This window comes from Micropterus salmoides, unplaced genomic scaffold, assembly GCF_014851395.1.
Source record: "Micropterus salmoides isolate LMB-PRFRI ecotype aquatic unplaced genomic scaffold, ASM1485139v1 Ms_hic_scaffold_5, whole genome shotgun sequence".
Lineage (NCBI taxonomy): Eukaryota > Metazoa > Chordata > Actinopteri > Centrarchiformes > Centrarchidae > Micropterus > Micropterus salmoides.
The window spans coordinates 35,869,014-35,887,988 of NW_024044237.1; the positions used below are offsets into that span (position 1 = coordinate 35,869,014).

General features: G+C 40.9%; 1 protein-coding gene across 1 annotated transcript in view; it reads right to left on the reverse strand.

Annotated features, from left to right (window-relative positions):
* Positions 1 to 6,069, reverse strand: part of abca1b (ATP-binding cassette, sub-family A (ABC1), member 1B) — a 61,930-nt gene extending 55,861 nt beyond the window's left edge. The window contains 1 exon segment of the mRNA XM_038698859.1: positions 4,754 to 6,069. Within this exon segment, the coding sequence (XP_038554787.1) occupies positions 4,754 to 4,817 (64 nt within the window). The 5' untranslated portion in view covers positions 4,818 to 6,069.
* Between the last annotated feature and the right edge of the window lie 12,906 nt (positions 6,070 to 18,975).

An 18,975-nucleotide genomic window follows, 5' to 3' on the forward strand; every position in this document is an offset into this window, starting at 1 on the left:
GAGTTTCTCTAAATGTTCCCTATAGCTTTATAAATGTTCCCTAGAGCTTTATACATGTTCCCTAGAGCTTCTCTAAATGTTCCCTATAGCTTCTATAACCTAAAGCTTCTCTAAATGTTCCCTAGAGCTTCTCTAAATGTTCCCTAGAGCTTTATAAATGTTGCCTAGGGCTTCTATAAATGTTCCGTAGAGCTTTATAAATATTCTCTAGAGCTTTATACATGTTCCCTAGAGCTTCTCTAAATGTTCCCTATAGCTTCTATAACCTAAAGCTTCTCTAAATGTTCCCTAGAGCTTCTCTAAATGTTCCCTATAGCTTTATAAATGTTCCCTATAGCTTTATAAATGTTCCCTATAGCTTTATAAATGTTCCTTAGAGCTTTATAAATGTTCCCTATAGCTTCTATAACCTAAAGCTTCTCTAAATGTTCCCTAGAGCTTCTCTAAATGTTCCCTATAGCTTTATAAATGTTCCCTATAGCTTTATAAATGTTCCCTATAGCTTCTATAACCTAAAGCTTCTCTAAATGTTCCCTAGAGCTTCTATAAATGTTCCCTATAGCTTTATAAATGTTCCTTAGAGCTTCTCTAAATGTTCCCTATAGCTTTATAAATGTTCCTTAGAGCTTCTCTAAATGTTCACTATGTAACAGAGTTAAAAATGCACTTAAATAATTCCTATTTTCAAATGAGCATATGTGAATTCTGTTTATCATTTAATGATTTTATTGGATAATTGTGAATTTTATCTCATTGAGTTATTTTTATTTATCTTTATTTTGCTAATGTTTCCTGTGGAAATGACCCTAGCTGCACACTATCCCTTCTGTACCTCCTAAACGTCCGTAGTGCTCCGTTTCCCTCAGTCTCATTTTGCACTGCTGACTGAAGCACAGGTTCAGTATGAGGAAGCCAGAAGGCAATTAATATGTGCATTGTGTTCTACAGGTATGTGTTTTCCTTTTGTTTATTAATGTAATTTCCGTTGTCTCCGTCACCTCACCCACAGACTTTTTATTCAGCCCACCAGGTGTCACCGTTATGCTATTTTGTCTTAGGACACATATGTAATAATAATAATAATAATAATAATAATTATCATCTTTATTTGTAGAGCACTTTTCAAAAACAAGTTACAAAGTGCTTTAACAAGTGTAAAGACAATAATACAAAAACAATACAAGATAAAGAAAAGAAAAGACTAAAATACATGTTTAAGATAAATATAAAATTAGTAAAATACAATAAAATAAAAGGGATGAAATAAAGTCAAATAAGATCGGGAAAGGCTCTCCTATAAAAGTATGTTTTAAGAAGGGAAAGAGTTCACTGACTCAGCTGACCTGATTTCCTCAGGCAGGCTGTTCCAGTACTGTTATGGATTTGTTGCATTGAATGCTTAATATTTTCTGGACAGTGTTAATGGCTCTTTTTGAGCCAAAAGGCATTTAATATGCGCCATGTGTTCTACAGAAGCCAATAAATTGTGAAAAAGAAGTCATCTCATGAGTCGTTCTTCACATGACCTAACCGCACCGTTACATCGGTAGCTTTATAAATGTTCCCTAGAGTTTCTCTAAAAGTTCTCTATAGTTTTATAAATGTTCCCTACAGATTTATAAAGGTTCCCTAGAGCTTCTTTAAATGTTTCCTGGAACTTCTATAAATGTTCCCTATAGCTTTATAAAGGTTCCCTAAAACTTCTATAAAATGTTCCCTAGATCTTTATAAATGTTCCCTAAAGCTTTATGAATGTTCTCTAGAGCTTCAATATATGTTCCCTAGAGCTTCTCTAAATGTTCTCTAGAGCTTCTATAAGTGTTTCCTAGATCTTTATAAATGTTCCCTACAGATTTATAAAGGTTCCCTAGAGCTTCTTTAAATGTTTCCTGGAACTTCTATAAATGTTCCCTATAGCTTTATAAAGGTTCCCTAAAACTTCTATAAAATGTTCCCTAGATCTTTATAAATGTTCCCTATAGCTTTATGAATGTTCTCTAGAGCTTCAATATATGTTCCCTAGAGCTTCTCTAAATGTTCTCTAGAGCTTCTATAAGTGTTTCCTAGATCTTTATAAATGTTCCCTAGAGCTTCAATATATGTTCCCTAGAGCTTCTATAAGTCTTTCCTAGAGCTTCTCTAATTGTTCCCTAGAGCTTTGTGAATGCTCCCTAGATCTTCTCTAAATGTTCTCTATAGCTTCTATAAATGTTCCCTAGAGCTTCAATATATGTTCCCTAGAGCTTCTATAAGTGTTTCCTAGAGCTTCTCTAATTGTTCCCTAGAGCTTTGTGAATGCTCCCTAAATCTTCTCTAAATGTTCTCTATAGCTTCTATAAATGTTCCCCAGAGCTTTATGAATGTTCCCTAGAGCTTCAATATATGTTCCCTAGAGCTGCAATATATGTTTCCTAGAGCTTCTCTAAATGTTTCCTAGAGCTTTGTGAATGCTCCCTAGATCTTCTCTAAATGTTCCATGAGTTTCTCTAAATGTTCCCTAGAGCTTCTATAAATGTTCCCTATAGTTTTATAAATGTTCCCTACAGCTTCTATAAATGTTCCCTATAGCTTTATGAATGTTCCCTAGAGCTTCAATATATGTTCCCTAGAGCTTCTATAAGTGTTTCCTAGAGCTTCTCTAAATGTGCCCTAGAGCTTTGTGAATGCTCCCTAGATCTTCTCTAAATGTTCCCTGAGTTTCTATAAATGTTCCCAAGAGCTTCTTTAAATGTTCCCTATAGTTTTATAAAGGTTCCCTAAAACTTCTATAAAATGTTCCCTAGATCTTTATAAATGTTCCCTATAGCTTTATGAATGTTCTCTAGAGCTTCAATATATGTTCCCTAGAGCTTCTATAAGTGTTTCCTAGAGCTTCTCTAAATGTTCCCTAGAGCTTTGTGAATGCTCCCTAGATCTTCTCTAAATGTTCCCTGAGTTTCTATAAATGTTCCCTATAGTTTTATAAATGTTCCCTACAGCTTTATAAATGTTCCCTACAGCTTCTATAAATGTTCCCTATAGGTTTATGAATGTTCCCTAGAGCTTCAATATATGTTCCCTAGAGCTTCTATAAGTGTTTCCTAGAGCTTCTCTAAATGTTCCCTAGAGCTTTGTGAATGCTCCCTAGATCTTCTCTAAATGTTCCCTGAGTTTCTATAAATGTTTCCTATAGCTTCTTTAAATGTTTCCTGGAATTTCTATAAATGTTCCCTATAGCTTTATAAAGGTTCCCTTAAACTTCTATAAAATGTTCCCTAGATCTTTATAAATGTTCCCTATAGCTTTATGAATGTTCTCTAGAGCTTCAATATATGTTCCCTAGAGCTTCTCTTAATGTTCTCTAGAGCTTCTATAAGTGTTTCCTAGATCTTTATAAATGTTCCCTAGAGCTTCAATATATGTTCCCTAGAGCTTCTATAAGTGTTTCCTAGAGCTTCTCTAAATGTTCCCTAGAGCTTTGTGAACGCTCCCTAGATCTTCTCTAAATGTTCCCTGAGTTTCTATAAATGTTCCCAAGAGCTTCTTTAAATGTTCCCTATAGGTGTGTGTGTGTGTGTCTAAATAAAAAATACCTTCATTTGACTTGACAGAATGTATGACTATTTTGGTCATGGGTTTCATACATGTTCTGTTACAAAACATCTAAAATCCTATTAGAGGGATGATCCCGGGACAAAATATTATCAAATGGGGGACCACGGTGTAATTTGTGTCAGTTTAGGGGTCCTTGATGTGAAAACGTTTGAGAACCACTGAACTAGGCAATAAGTTAGCAAACGTCTGAACTCTTGGAGGGAAACAACATTCACAAACATCCTGAAACTCATCAGACGCTCAAAACAAACAACAACATTTGTACAAACAAAACCCTTAAAACTGAATGTCTCACACCTTTAAATCGATTTAATTTATTCATGTTCTAATCAGGACCTAAAGTTTCCAGCTCACACTGGTTCTTTTTTCTCTGGGATTTTAATGATATTTAAAGTCTGATACAGTTTTTGGCTTGTCTTATGTGAATATGAGTTTTTAATGACTAACAATTCCATTAAAGCTTCCTGGGACGCCGGCCGTCTCTAAAGGTGTGAAAATAACGTGAAAGCTTGTTGTTTGCAGGTGGAAATGAGGACTCGTGATCTCAGTGGTGTGGAACTGTTTCCAGAGCGGATCAAAGTGACAGAAATGTGTCAGGGATTCCCTTTGATCACTGTTACACTGACATTCATTGATTAAATCACAGTGAGGAGCTCCTGCAGCGCCCCCAGCGGCACAGACCGGGTACTACACCCTTTAAACCTTTAAAACTTCTTTTGTCTTTTCACACTTTTACACACAGCTGTTCACTCTCACACCTGTAACCCAGACATTAATGAACTCAGCGTGCTTTAAAGCAAAAGTTCACAACAACACGTTCGTGGTTCTTTACCGCTGAATTTTATTTTTTAAAATTTTTTTTTGCTTTTTAATAGAAATCTTTTTAATTGGAAGTTTGGAGCTTTTTCTATCTGTAATCCCCAGAGCAAGAAGAAGAAGGAGAAGAAGGAGAAGGAGAAGAAGTAGAAGGAGAAGAAGTAGAAGGCTGAAAGCGTTTCATGACGAACTTTATGTCTTCTGCTGTTTTTAAGTTCAGTAACGGGCTGCTGTTTTTTTTTACTGAAACTGAGTTTAAAGAGTCTGAAGCAGCGACCGGAAGTCAGCAGGAGACACATTAAACAACTGAAACACGGAATAAAGTGAAAGAAAGCTCAAATACCGGCGTCGGTGTTGTTCTTCAGCCTCGGACACTCGGGTGCTCCTCTGCCTTCCTTCATCAGCATCTGCTCCGCATTGAGCTGCAGCTGCGGGACAAAAACTCACCGGAGTCAAAACGCAACAATCACGCACACTGCTTCCGCTCAGGGACTTCAGAATAAAACACAGACGTTTGCAACTCTAATAAAACAACAACATAATTCTGATTATTAGTCTGATGTTCAACATGGCACCATCAAATGTGCTGTTTTACATCGACTGGAGTGCAGTTTGTGTCACAGCACCGTGGTGACAGCTAACTTACATGAACATTTAAAGATTTGGAAACCAAAATTAACTTAAAGAAAAGTAAAAGATGGCCCTGCGATGGACTGGCGACCTGTCCAGGGTGCACCCCGCCTTTCGCCCAATGTCAGCTGGGATTGGCTCCAGCCCCCCGTGACTCTGTACGCAGGATAAGTGGTTGACGATGGATGGATGGATGGAAAAATAAAAGATAAAAGTGTTAAGAATACAGACAGCTGTAAACATTGTGTTAAAGGTGCTTTGTTCATTCTTATTTATTGGTTTGTTTATTTTCATTGTACTTATTTTGTTTTTGTAGGCTCTTTATTTATGTTGAGAAATGTAGGCCTATTAATTGATTTATTTTGGATTTATATTTGACCTCTGGACACATAGCTACCATTTCAACAGTTAAGTGAGTGAGTGATTGTAAAAGCTGGCTACATCACTTACTGTGTTTTTAACAATCTAATACTTTGTCATTATCTGTTACTAGTGAAAGGGCTGTTACTGGGACAACCTTCCTCCCATCTGCTTTATAACACCTTTCTACACCTTTGAATGTGACTCAGCTGTTCTAAGATATCAGTTTAGAATAAAATGCATCAACAACTTCAGTCAGTTTCCGAAAAATGAAACATTCTTTCTTTTCCCCTCATCTGACAGACTTCTGACCTGCCTTTTATTTTGTGCGGTGAACTCTGTCCCTACTTCCGGTCTCAGTGAGCGGAAATTGACACCGCCGCTGGACGGCGGGGTTACTGTCGGTCACTGGGCAGCAGCTTGGTGTTTCACAATAAAACATCAACCAGCGGATATTTCACAATAAAAGACTTTCCACGATGATCCACCCGGGAACAGCTTGTACTACTACTGTTAATACTAATACAACTACTGCTACTGTACTACTAATACTACTGCAACTAATACTACTGCTACTAAGATAGATAGACAGATAGATAAGAAAAAAATCTTAGATGTATACTCAAGTGCATCTGTGCGCCCATTCAGGATGTGCAATCTAGTATCACTTGCTAATATTGAGAGTGTTGAGTATGGTGTTAAACTATAACTTGATGTCCTTTATCAGTCACGTGTCATTCACTCTCCTCCCCGGGGGCCAGAGGGCAGTTGTTGTGTGTTGACCATGGGTAGGAACGACTTTCTGTAACGGTCCTTGCTACAGCAGAGTTGTAGGAGTGTCCAGCTGAATACACTCGGCAACTAATACTGCAACTGTTACAACTACTACTGCTACTGCTATAACAACAATAGTGATAAACAGAAATATAATCAGATCAGAATATCAATGACACAATACGAATACAGAAATGCATGTAAAATATCACAATACGTCATTTTAATGTGTAAAAGAATAATAATATATGTGGATGTAAAGTTGGTTCTGAGATGATTCTCTGTTGGTTCTGAATTCATTCTGTATTGGTTCTCTGTTGGTTCTGTATTGGTTCTGAGATGATTCTCTGTTGGTTCTGTATTGGTTCTGTGTTCATTTTCTATTGGTTCTCTGTTGGTTCTGTGTTGGTTCTGAGATGATTCTCTGTTGGTTCTGTATTGGTTCTGTGTTGATTCTGAGATGATTCTCTGTTGGTTCTGTGTTCATTCTCTATTGGTTCTCTGTTGGTTCTGTGTTGGTTCTGAGATGATTCTCTGTTGGTTCTGAATTCATTCTGTATTGGTTCTCTGTTGGTTCTGTATTAGTTCTGTGTTGATTCTGAGATGATTCTCTGTTGGTTCTTTGTTCATTCTCTATTGGTTCTTTGTTGGTTCTGTGTTGATTCTGAGATGATTCTGTGTTGGTTCTGTGTTCATTCTCTATTGGTTCTCTGTTGGTTCTGTGTTGGTTCTGTGTTGGTTCTGAGATGATTCTCTGTTGGTTCTATATTCATTCTGTATTGGTTCTCTGTTGGTTCTGTATTGGTTCTGTGTTGATTCTGAGATGATTCTGTGTTGGTTCTGTGTTCATTCTCTATTGGTTCTGTGTTGGTTCTGTGTTGATTCTGAGATGATTCTCTGTTGGTTCTGTGTTCATTCTCTATTGGTTCTCCATTGGTTCTGTGTTGATTCGGAGATGATTCTCTGTTGGTTCTGTGTTTGATCTGTGTTTGTTCTCTGTTGGTTCACTCTTGATTCTGTGTTGGTTTTTTGTTGGTTCTGTGATGTGTTCTGTCGGTTCTCTGTTGGTTCTCTGTTGATTCTCGTTTGGTTCTTGTTTGGTTCTCGTTTGGTTCTGTGATGGTTTGTGTTGGTTCTGTGGTTCTCTGTTGTTTCTGTGATGTTCTCTGTCGGTTCTGTGATGTTCTGTGTTTTTCTGTGTTTTTCTGTGTTTGTTCTCTGTTGGTTCTCTATTGGTTCTTTGTTGGTTGTCTTTTGATTCTGTGATAGTTCTGTGATGTTCTCTATTGGTTCTCTATGGGTTCTCTGTTCATTCTCTGTTGGTTCTCTGTCGGTTCTCTATTGATTCTGAGATGATTCTCTGTTGGTTCTGTGTTCATTCTCCATTGGTTCTGTGTTGATTCGGAGATGATTCTCTGTTGGTTCTGTGATGTGTTCTGTCAGTTCTCTGTTGGTTCTCTGTTGATTCTTGTTTGGTTCTCGTTTGGTTCTCGTTTGGTTCTGTGATGGTTTTTGTTGGTTCTGTGGTTCTCTGTTGTTTCTGTGATGTTCTCTATTGGTTCTGTGTTGGTTCTGTGATGTTCTGTCTTGTTCTGTGTTTTTCTGTGTTCGTTCTCTGTTGGTTCTTTGTTCGTTGTCTTTTGATTCTGTGATAGTTCTGTGATGTTCTCTATTGGTTCTCTATGGGTTCTCTATTCATTCTCTGTTGGTTCTCTGTCGGTTCTCTATTGATTCTGTGATTATTCTCTGTTGGTTCTGTGATGGTTTATTTTAGTTCTGTGATGTTCTGTGTTCATTCTTTGTTTGTTCTGTGCTGTTTCTGTGTTGTTTCTGTGTTGTTTCTGTGTTGTTTCTGTGTTGTTTCTGTGATTATTTTTGGTTGGTTTATGTTGATTTTGTGTTGGTTCTGTGATGTCCTGTTTTGTTCTGTGTTCGTTCTCTGTTGATCCTATGAATGGCTCTGTGTTGATTTTGTGATGATTCTCTGTTGGTTCTCCCATGTTGTTTATTTGGTTCTGTGTGGTTCTGTGATTCTGTGGAGTTCTCTGATGTTTTTTGTTGTTTTTTTGTTGGTTCTAATTTGAATCTGTGATGATTCTATGTTGGTTCTGTGTTGTTTCTGTGTTGTTTCTGTGATTCTTTGTTGGGTCTTTGATGGTTTTGTGGAACATGACCTGAACCAGGACTCTCGTCAGAAACAGATTTCCTGTGTTATGAGAGAACTCTTCTTTCCTTGCTCTCAGTCAAATCAAACAGCATTATAATCAATAATAATCAGCCGATCACATGATCAGTGTGAAGGCTGCAGGTTCGCTGCTCCGCCTGAGTGAGGAAAGCCTCGGTGACGACACGTGAAGGGATGTTTTGTTGTTTTGCACTCTGACACAGTTTCTGCTCTCTCAGAGCTCGAGCTTCCCGTTTCAAACTGATACTATCTGTGTGGAACCTTTCTGCCTGTTTCTATCTGTTAGGATCACTTCTGTCTCTGCAGAACATATGTGTGTAGAACACGTCTGTCTGTTAGGAACACATCTGTGTGGAACACGTCTGTCTGTTAGGAACACATCTGTCTGTTAGGAACACATCTCTGTGGAACACGTCTGTCTGTTACAAACACATCTGTCTGTTAGGAACATATCTGTGTGGAACAAGTCTGTCTGTTAAGAACACATCTGTCTGTTAGGAACACGTCTGTCTGTTACAAACACATCTGTCTGTTAGGAACACATCTCTGTGGAACACGTCTGTCTGTTAGGAACACATCTGTCTGTTAGGAACACGTCTGTCTGTTAGGAACACATCTCTGTGGAACAAGTCTGTCTGTTAGGAACACATCTGTCTGTTAGGAACACGTCTGTCTGTTACAAACACATCTGTCTGTTAGGAACACATCTGTGTGGAACAAGTCTGTCTGTTAGGAACATGTCTATCTGTTTGGAACACATCTGTCTGTTAGGAACACGTCTGTCTGTTACAAACACATCTGTCTGTTAGGAACACATCTGTGTGGAACAAGTCTGTCTGTTAGGAACATGTCTATCTGTTTGGAACACATCTGTGTGGAACACGTCTGTCTGTTAGGAACATGTCTATCTGTTTGGAAGACATCTGTGTGGAACAAGTCTGTCTGTTACAAACACGTCTGTCTGTTACAAACACGTCTGTTACAAACACGTCTGTCTGTTACAAACACGTCTGTTACAAACACGTCTGTCTATTACAAACACGTCTGTCTGTTAGGAACATATCTGTAAGGAACACATCTGTTAGGAACACGTCTGTCTGTTACAAACACGTCTGTCTGTTAGGAACACGTCTGTCTGTTACAAACACGTCTGTCTGTTAGGAACATATCTGTAAGGAACACATCTGTTAGGAACACGTCTGTCTGTTACGAAAATATCTGTAAGGAACACATCTGTTAGGAACACGTCTGTCTGTTACAAACACGTCTGTCTGTTAGGAACACGTCTGTCTGTTAGGAACACGTCTGTCTGTTAGGAACACGTCTGTCTGTTACAAACACGTCTGTCTGTTAGGAACACGTCTGTTAGGAACATGTCTTTCTGTTAGGAACATGTCTGTCTGTTAGGAACATGTCTTTCTGTTAGGAACATGTCTGTCTGTTAGGAACACGTCTGTCTGTTAGGAACACGTCTGTCTGTTAGGAACACGTCTGTCTGTTAGGAACACGTCTGTCTGTTACAAACACGTCTGTCTGTTAGGAACACGTCTGTCTGTTACAAACACGTCTGTCTGTTAGGAACACGTCTGTTAGGAACATGTCTTTCTGTTAGGAACATGTCTGTCTGTTAGGAACACGTCTGTCTGTTAGGAACACGTCTGTCTGTTTGGAACATGTTAGTCTGTTAGGAACATATTAGTCTGTTAGGAACATGTCTGTTAGGAACATGTCTCTTAGGAACATGTCTGTCTGTTAGGAACACGTCTGTCTGTTACAAACACGTCTGTCCGTTACGAACACGTCTGTCTTTTAGGAACACGTCTGTCTTTTAGGAACACGTCTGTCTGTTAGGAACACGTCTATCTGTTTGGAACATGTCTATCTGTTAGGAACATGTTTGAGTTGGAACACATCATTCTGTTAGGAACATGTTTGTGTGGAACACGTCAGTCTGTTAGGAACATGTCTGTTAGGAAAATGTCTGTCTGTTAGGAAAATGTCTGTCTGTTAGGAACATGTCTGTCTGTTTGGAACACGTCTGTCTGTTACGAACACGTCTGTCTGTTATGAACATGTCTGTCTGTTAGGAACATGTCTGTCTGTTCGGAACATGTCTGTCTGTGTGGACCATGTCTGTCTGTGTGGACCATGTCTGTCTGTTACAAACACGTCTGTCTGTTATGAACACGTCTGTCATTTATGAACATGTCTGTCTGTGTGGACCATGTCTGTCTGTGTGGACCATGTCTGTCTGTTACAAACACGTCTGTCTGTTATGAACATGTCTGTCTGTTAGGAACACGTCTGTTAGGAACATGTTTGAGTTGGAACACGTCAGTCTGTTACGAACACGTCTGTCTGTTACGAACACGTCTGTCTGTTACGAACACATCTGTCTGTTACGAACACGTCTGTCTGTTACGAACACGTCTGTCTGTTACGAACACGTCTGTCTGTTACGAACACGTCTGTCTGTTACGAACACGTCTGTCTGTTATGAACATGTTTGTCTGTTTGGAACACATCTGTCTGTTAGGAACATGTCTGTGTGGCACTTGTCTGTCTGTTAGGAACATGTCTGTCTGTGTGGACCATGTCTGTCTGTTACAAACACGTCTGTCTGTTAGGAACATGTCTGTGTGGACCATGTCTGTCTGTTACAAACACGTCTGTCTGTTAGGAACATGTCTGTCTGTGTGGACCATGTCTGTCTGTTACAAACACGTCTGTCTGTTAGGAACATGTCTGTCTGTGTGGACCATGTCTGTCTGTTACAAACACATCTGTCTGTTAGGAACATGTCTGTGTGGACCATGTCTGTCTGTTACAAACACGTCTGTCTGTTAGGACCATGTCTGTCTGTTAGGAACACATCTGTCTGTTAGGAACATGTCTGTGTGGCACTTGTCTGTCTGTTAGGAACATGTCTGTCTGTGTGGACCTTGTCTGTCTGTTACAAACACGTCTGTCTGTTAGGAACATGTCTGTCTGTGTGGACCATGTCTGTCTGTTAGGAACACATCTGTCTGTTAGGAACATGTCTGTGTGGCACTTGTCTGTCTGTTAGGAACATGTCTGTCTGTGTGGACCATGTCTGTCTGTTACAAACACGTCTGTCTGTTAGGAACACATCTGTCTGTTAGGAACATGTCTGTCTGTTACAAACACGTCTGTCTGTTAGGAACATGTCTGTCTGTGTGGACCATGTCTGTCTGTTAGGAACACATCTGTCTGTTAGGAACATGTCTGTGTGGCACTTGTCTGTCTGTTAGGAACATGTCTGTCTGTGTGGACCTTGTCTGTCTGTTACAAACACGTCTGTCTGTTAGGAACATGTCTGTCTGTGTGGACCATGTCTGTCTGTTACAAACACGTCTGTCTGTTAGGAACATGTCTGTCTGTGTGGACCATGTCTGTCTGTTAGGAACACATCTGTCTGTTAGGAACATGTCTGGCTGTGTGGACCATGTCTGTCTGTTAGGAACACGTCTGTCTGTTATGAACACATTTGTGTGGCACTTGTCTGTCTGTTAGGAACATGTCTGTCATTTAGGAACACATCTGTCTGTTAGGAACATGTCTGGCTGTGTGGACCATGTCTGTCTGTTAGGAACACGTCTGTCTGTTATGAACACATTTGTGTGGCACATGTCTGTCTGTTAGGAACATGTCTGTCTGTTACGAACACGTCTGTCTGTTTGGAACACGTCTGTCTGTTAGGAACACATCTGTCTGTTAGGAACATGTCTGGCTGTGTGGACCATGTCTGTCTGTTAGGAACACGTCTGTCTGTTATGAACACATTTGTGTGGCACATGTCTGTCTGTTAGGAACATGTCTGTCTGTTACGAACACGTCTGTCTGTTTGGAACACGTCTGTCTGTTAGGAACACATCTGTGTGGCACTTGTCTGTCTGTTAGGAACACGTCTGTCTGTTACGAACACGTCTGTCTGTTTGGAACATGTCTGTCTGTTATGAACACATTTGTGTGGCACATGTCTGTCTGTTATGAACACATTTGTGTGGCACATGTCTGTCTGTTAGGAACATGTCTGTCTGTTATGAACACATTTGTGTGGCACATGTCTGTCTGTTAGGAACATGTCTGTCTGTTACGAACACGTCTGTCTGTTTGGAACATGTCTGTCTGTTAGGAACATATTAGTCTGTTAGGAACACGTCTGTCTGTTACGAACACGTCTGTCTGTTAGGAACACGTCTGTCCGTTACGAACACGTCTGTCTGTTAGGAACACGTCTGTCTGTTTGGAACATGTCTGTCTGTTAGGAACATATTAGTCTGTTAGGAACATGTCTGTCTGTTACGAACACGTCTGTCTGTTAGGAACACGTCTGTCCGTTACGAACACGTCTGTCTTTTAGGAACACGTCTGTCTTTTAGGAACACGTCTGTCTTTTAGGAACACGTCTGTCTGTTAGGAACACGTCTATCTGTTTGGAACACGTCTATCTGTTAGGAACATGTTTGAGTTGGAACACATCAGTCTGTTAGGAACATGTTTGTGTGGAACACGTCAGTCTGTTAGGAACATGTCTGTTAGGAAAATGTCTGTCTGTTAGGAAAATGTCTGTCTGTTAGGAAAATGTCTGTCTGTTACGAACACGTCTGTCTGTTACGAACACGTCTGTCTGTTACGAACACGTCTTTCTGTTATGAACATGTCTGTCTGTTACGAACACGTCTGTCTGTTTGGAACACGTCTGTCTGTTAGGAACACGTCTGTCTGTTATGAACATGTCTGTCTGTTACGAACACGTCTGTCTGTTTGGAACATGTCTGTCTGTTAGGAACACATCTGTCTGTTAGGAACATGTCTGTCTGTTTGGAACATGTCTGTCTGTGTGGACCATGTCTGTCTGTGTGGACCATGTCTGTCTGTTACAAACACGTCTGTCTGTTATGAACACGTCTGTCATTTATGAACATGTTTGTCTGTGTGGAACATGTCTGTCTGTTAGGAACACGTCTGTCTGTTACGAACACGTCTGTCTGTTACGAACACGTCTGTCTGTTACGAACACATCTGTCTGTTACGAACACGTCTGTTACGAACACGTCTGTCTGTTACGAACACGTCTATCTGTTACGAACACGTCTGTCTGTTACGAACACGTCTGTCTGTTACGAACACGTCTGTCTGTTTGGAACATGTCTGTCTGTTAGGAACACATTTGTCTGTTAGGAACACGTCTATCTGTTACGAACACGTCTGTCTGTTACGAACACGTCTGTCTGTTACGAACACGTCTGTCTGTTTGGACCATGTCTGTCTGTTACAAACACGTCTGTCTGTTAGGAACACGTCTGTCATTTATGAACATGTTTGTCTGTTAGGAACATGTCTGTCTGTTAGGAACACATCTGTGTGGCACTTGTCTGTCTGTTAGGAACATGTCTGTCTGTGTGGACCATGTCTGTCTGTTACGAACATGTCTGTCTGTTATGAACACATTTGTGTGGCACATGTCTGTCTGTTAGGAACACGTCTGTCTGTTACGAACACGTCTGTCATTTATGAACATGTTTGTCTGTTAGGAACATGTCTGTCTGTGTGGACCATGTCTGTCTGTTACGAACATGTCTGTCTGTTATGAACACATTTGTGTGGCACATGTCTGTCTCTTAGGAACACGTCTGTCTGTTACGAACATGTCTGTCTGTTACGAACACGTCTGTCTGTTAGGAACACGTCTGTCTGTTATGAACACATTTGTGTGGCACTTGTCTGTCTGTTAGGAACATGTCTGTTAGGAACATGTCTGTTAGGAACACGTCTGTTAGGAACTCGTCTGTCTGTTAGGAACTCGTCTGTCTGTTAGGACCATGTCTGTCTGTTAGGAACATATTAGTCTGTTAGGAACACGTCTGTTAGGACCATGTCTGTCTGTTAGGAACACGTCTGTTAGGAGCATGTCTGTCTGTTTGGAACATGTCTGTGTGGACCATGTCTGTCTGTTAGGAACACATCTGTCTGTTAGGAACACGTCTGTGTGGCACTTGTCTGTCTGTTAGAAACATGTCTGTCTGTGTGGACCATGTCTGTCTGTTACAAACACGTCTGTCTGTTACGAACACGTCTGTCATTTATGAACATGTTTGTCTGTTTGGAACATGTCTGTCTGTTAGGAACACATCTGTGTGGCACTTGTCTGTCTGTTAGAAACATGTCTGTCTGTGTGGACCATGTCTGTCTGTTACAAACACGTCTGTCTGTTACGAACACGTCTGTCATTTATGAACATGTTTGTCTGTTTGGAACATGTCTGTCTGTTAGGAACACATCTGTGTGGCACTTGTCTGTCTGTTAGGAACATGTCTGGCTGTGTGGAACACGTCTGTCTGTTACAAACACGTCTGTCTGTTAGGAACACGTCTGTCTGTTACGAACACGTCTGTCATTTATGAACATGTTTGTCTGTTTGGAACATGTCTGTCATTTAGGAACACATCTGTGTGGCACTTGTCTGTCTGTTAGGAACATGTCTGTCTGTTAGGAACATGTCTGTCTGTTAGGAACACATTTGTGTGGCACTTGTCTGTCTGTTAGGAACATGTCTGTCTGTTAGGAACACATTTGTGTGGCACTTGTCTGTCTGTTAGGAACATGTCTCTTAGGAACACGTCTGTCTGTTACGAACATGTCTGTCTGTTACGAACACGTCTGTCTGTTAGGAACACGTCTGTCTGTTATGAACACATTTGTGTGGCACTTGTCTGTCTGTTAGGAACATGTCTGTTAGGAACACGTCTGTTAGGAACTCGTCTGTCTGTTAGGAACTCGTCTGTCTGTTAGGACCATGTCTGTCTGTTAGGAACATATTAGTCTGTTAGGAACACGTCTGTTAGGACCATGTCTGTCTGTTAGGAACACGTCTGTTAGGAGCATGTCTGTCTGTTTGGAACATGTCTGTGTGGACCATGTCTGTCTGTTAGGAACACATCTGTCTGTTAGGAACACGTCTGTGTGGCACTTGTCTGTCTGTTAGAAACATGTCTGTCTGTGTGGACCATGTCTGTCTGTTACAAACACGTCTGTCTGTTACGAACACGTCTGTCATTTATGAACATGTTTGTCTGTTTGGAACATGTCTGTCTGTTAGGAACACATCTGTGTGGCACTTGTCTGTCTGTTAGGAACATGTCTGTCTGTTAGGAACACGTCTGTCTGTTATGAACACATTTGTGTGGCACTTGTCTGTCTGTTAGGAACATGTCTGTTAGGAACACGTCTGTCTGTTACGAACATGTCTGTCTGTTACGAACACGTCTGTCTGTTTGGAACATGTCTGCCTGTTAGGAACACGTCTGTCTGTGTGGACCATGTCTGTCTGTTACGAACATGTCTGTCTGTTAGGAACACGTCTGTCTGTGTGGACCATGTCTGTCTGTTACGAACATGTCTGTCTGTTATGAACACATTTGTGTGGCACATGTCTGTCTGTTAGGAACATGTCTCTTAGGAACACGTCTGTCTGTTACGAACATGTCTGTCTGTTACGAACACGTCTGTCTGTTAGGAACACGTCTGTCGGTTATGAACACATTTGTGTGGCACTTGTCTGTCTGTTAGGAACATGTCTGTTAGGAACATGTCTGTCTGTTAGGAACACGTCTGTCTGTTACGAACATGTCTGTCTGTTACGAACACGTCTGTCTGTTAGGAACATGTCTGCCTGTTACGAACACGTCTATCTGTTTGGAACATGTCTGCCTGTTAGGAACACGTCTATCTGTTTGGAACACGTCTGTCTGTTAGGAACATGTCTGTTAGGAACACGTCTGTCTGTTACGAACACGTCTATCTGTTTGGAACATGTCTGTTAGGAACACGTCTGTCTGTTAGGAACACGTCTGTCTGTTAGGAACATGTCTGTTAGGAACACGTCTGTCTGTTAGGAACATGTCTGTCTGTTACGAACACGTCTGTCTGTTAGGAACATGTCTGTCTGTTACGAACACGTCTGTCTGTTAGGAACACGTCTGTCTGTTAGGAACATGTCTGTTAGGAACACGTCTGTCTGTTAGGAACATGTCTGTCTGTTAGGAACATGTCTGTTAGGAACACGTCTGTCTGTTTGGAACATGTCTGTCTGTTAGGAACATGTTTGTCTGTTTGGAACATGTCTGTCTGTTAGGAACATGTCTGTCTGTTAGGAACATGTTAGTCTGTTAGGAACATATTAGTCTGTTAGGAACATGTCTGTTAGGAACATGTCTCTTAGGAACATGTCTGTCTGTTAGGAACACGTCTGTCTGTTACAAACACGTCTGTCCGTTACGAACACGTCTGTCTTTTAGGAACACGTCTGTCTTTTAGGAACACGTCTGTCTGTTAGGAACACGTCTATCTGTTTGGAACATGTCTATCTGTTAGGAACATGTTTGAGTTGGAACACATCATTCTGTTAGGAACATGTTTGTGTGGAACACGTCAGTCTGTTAGGAACATGTCTGTTAGGAAAATGTCTGTCTGTTAGGAAAATGTCTGTCTGTTAGGAACATGTCTGTCTGTTTGGAACACGTCTGTCTGTTACGAACACGTCTGTCTGTTATGAACATGTCTGTCTGTTAGGAACATGTCTGTCTGTTCGGAACATGTCTGTCTGTGTGGACCATGTCTGTCTGTTACAAACACGTCTGTCTGTTATGAACACGTCTGTCATTTATGAACATGTCTGTCTGTGTGGACCATGTCTGTCTGTTACAAACACGTCTGTCTGTTATGAACATGTCTGTCTGTTAGGAACACGTCTGTTAGGAACATGTTTGAGTTGGAACACGTCAGTCTGTTACGAACACGTCTGTCTGTTACGAACACGTCTGTCTGTTACGAACACATCTGTCTGTTACGAACACGTCTGTCTGTTACGAACACGTCTGTCTGTTACGAACACGTCTGTCTGTTACGAACACGTCTGTCTGTTACGAACACGTCTGTCTGTTATGAACATGTTTGTCTGTTTGGAACACATCTGTCTGTTAGGAACATGTCTGTGTGGCACTTGTCTGTCTGTTAGGAACATGTCTGTCTGTGTGGACCATGTCTGTCTGTTACAAACACGTCTGTCTGTTAGGAACATGTCTGTGTGGACCATGTCTGTCTGTTACGAACACGTCTGTCTGTTAGGAACATGTCTGTCTGTTACGAACACGTCTGTCTGTTAGGAACACGTCTGTCTGTTAGGAACATGTCTGTTAGGAACACGTCTGTCTGTTACGAACACGTCTGTCTGTTACGAACACGTCTGTCTGTTATGAACATGTTTGTCTGTTTGGAACACATCTGTCTGTTAGGAACATGTCTGTGTGGCACTTGTCTGTCTGTTAGGAACATGTCTGTCTGTGTGGACCATGTCTGTCTGTTACAAACACGTCTGTCTGTTAGGAACATGTCTGTGTGGACCATGTCTGTCTGTTACGAACACGTCTGTCTGTTAGGAACATGTCTGTCTGTTACGAACACGTCTGTCTGTTAGGAACACGTCTGTCTGTTAGGAACATGTCTGTTAGGAACACGTCTGTCTGTTAGGAACATGTCTGTCTGTTAGGAACATGTCTGTTAGGAACACGTCTGTCTGTTTGGAACATGTCTGTCTGTTAGGAACATGTTTGTCTGTTTGGAACATGTCTGTCTGTTAGGAACATGTCTGTCTGTTAGGAACATGTTAGTCTGTTAGGAACATATTAGTCTGTTAGGAACATGTCTGTTAGGAACATGTCTCTTAGGAACATGTCTGTCTGTTAGGAACACGTCTGTCTGTTACAAACACGTCTGTCCGTTACGAACACGTCTGTCTTTTAGGAACACGTCTGTCTTTTAGGAACACGTCTGTCTGTTAGGAACACGTCTATCTGTTTGGAACATGTCTATCTGTTAGGAACATGTTTGAGTTGGAACACATCATTCTGTTAGGAACATGTTTGTGTGGAACACGTCAGTCTGTTAGGAACATGTCTGTTAGGAAAATGTCTGTCTGTTAGGAAAATGTCTGTCTGTTAGGAACATGTCTGTCTGTTTGGAACACGTCTGTCTGTTACGAACACGTCTGTCTGTTATGAACATGTCTGTCTGTTAGGAACATGTCTGTCTGTTCGGAACATGTCTGTCTGTGTGGACCATGTCTGTCTGTTACAAACACGTCTGTCTGTTATGAACACGTCTGTCATTTATTAACATGTCTGTCTGTGTGGACCATGTCTGTCTGTTACAAACACGTCTGTCTGTTATGAACATGTCTGTCTGTTAGGAACACGTCTGTTAGGAACATGTTTGAGTTGGAACACGTCAGTCTGTTACGAACACGTCTGTCTGTTACGAACACGTCTGTCTGTTACGAACACATCTGTCTGTTACGAACACGTCAGTCTGTTACGAACACGTCTGTCTGTTACGAACACGTCTGTCTGTTACGAACACATCTGTCTGTTACGAACACGTCTGTCTGTTACGAACACGTCTGTCTGTTACGAACACGTCTGTCTGTTACGAACACGTCTGTCTGTTATGAACATGTTTGTCTGTTTGGAACACATCTGTCTGTTAGGAACATGTCTGTGTGGCACTTGTCTGTCTGTTAGGAACATGTCTGTCTG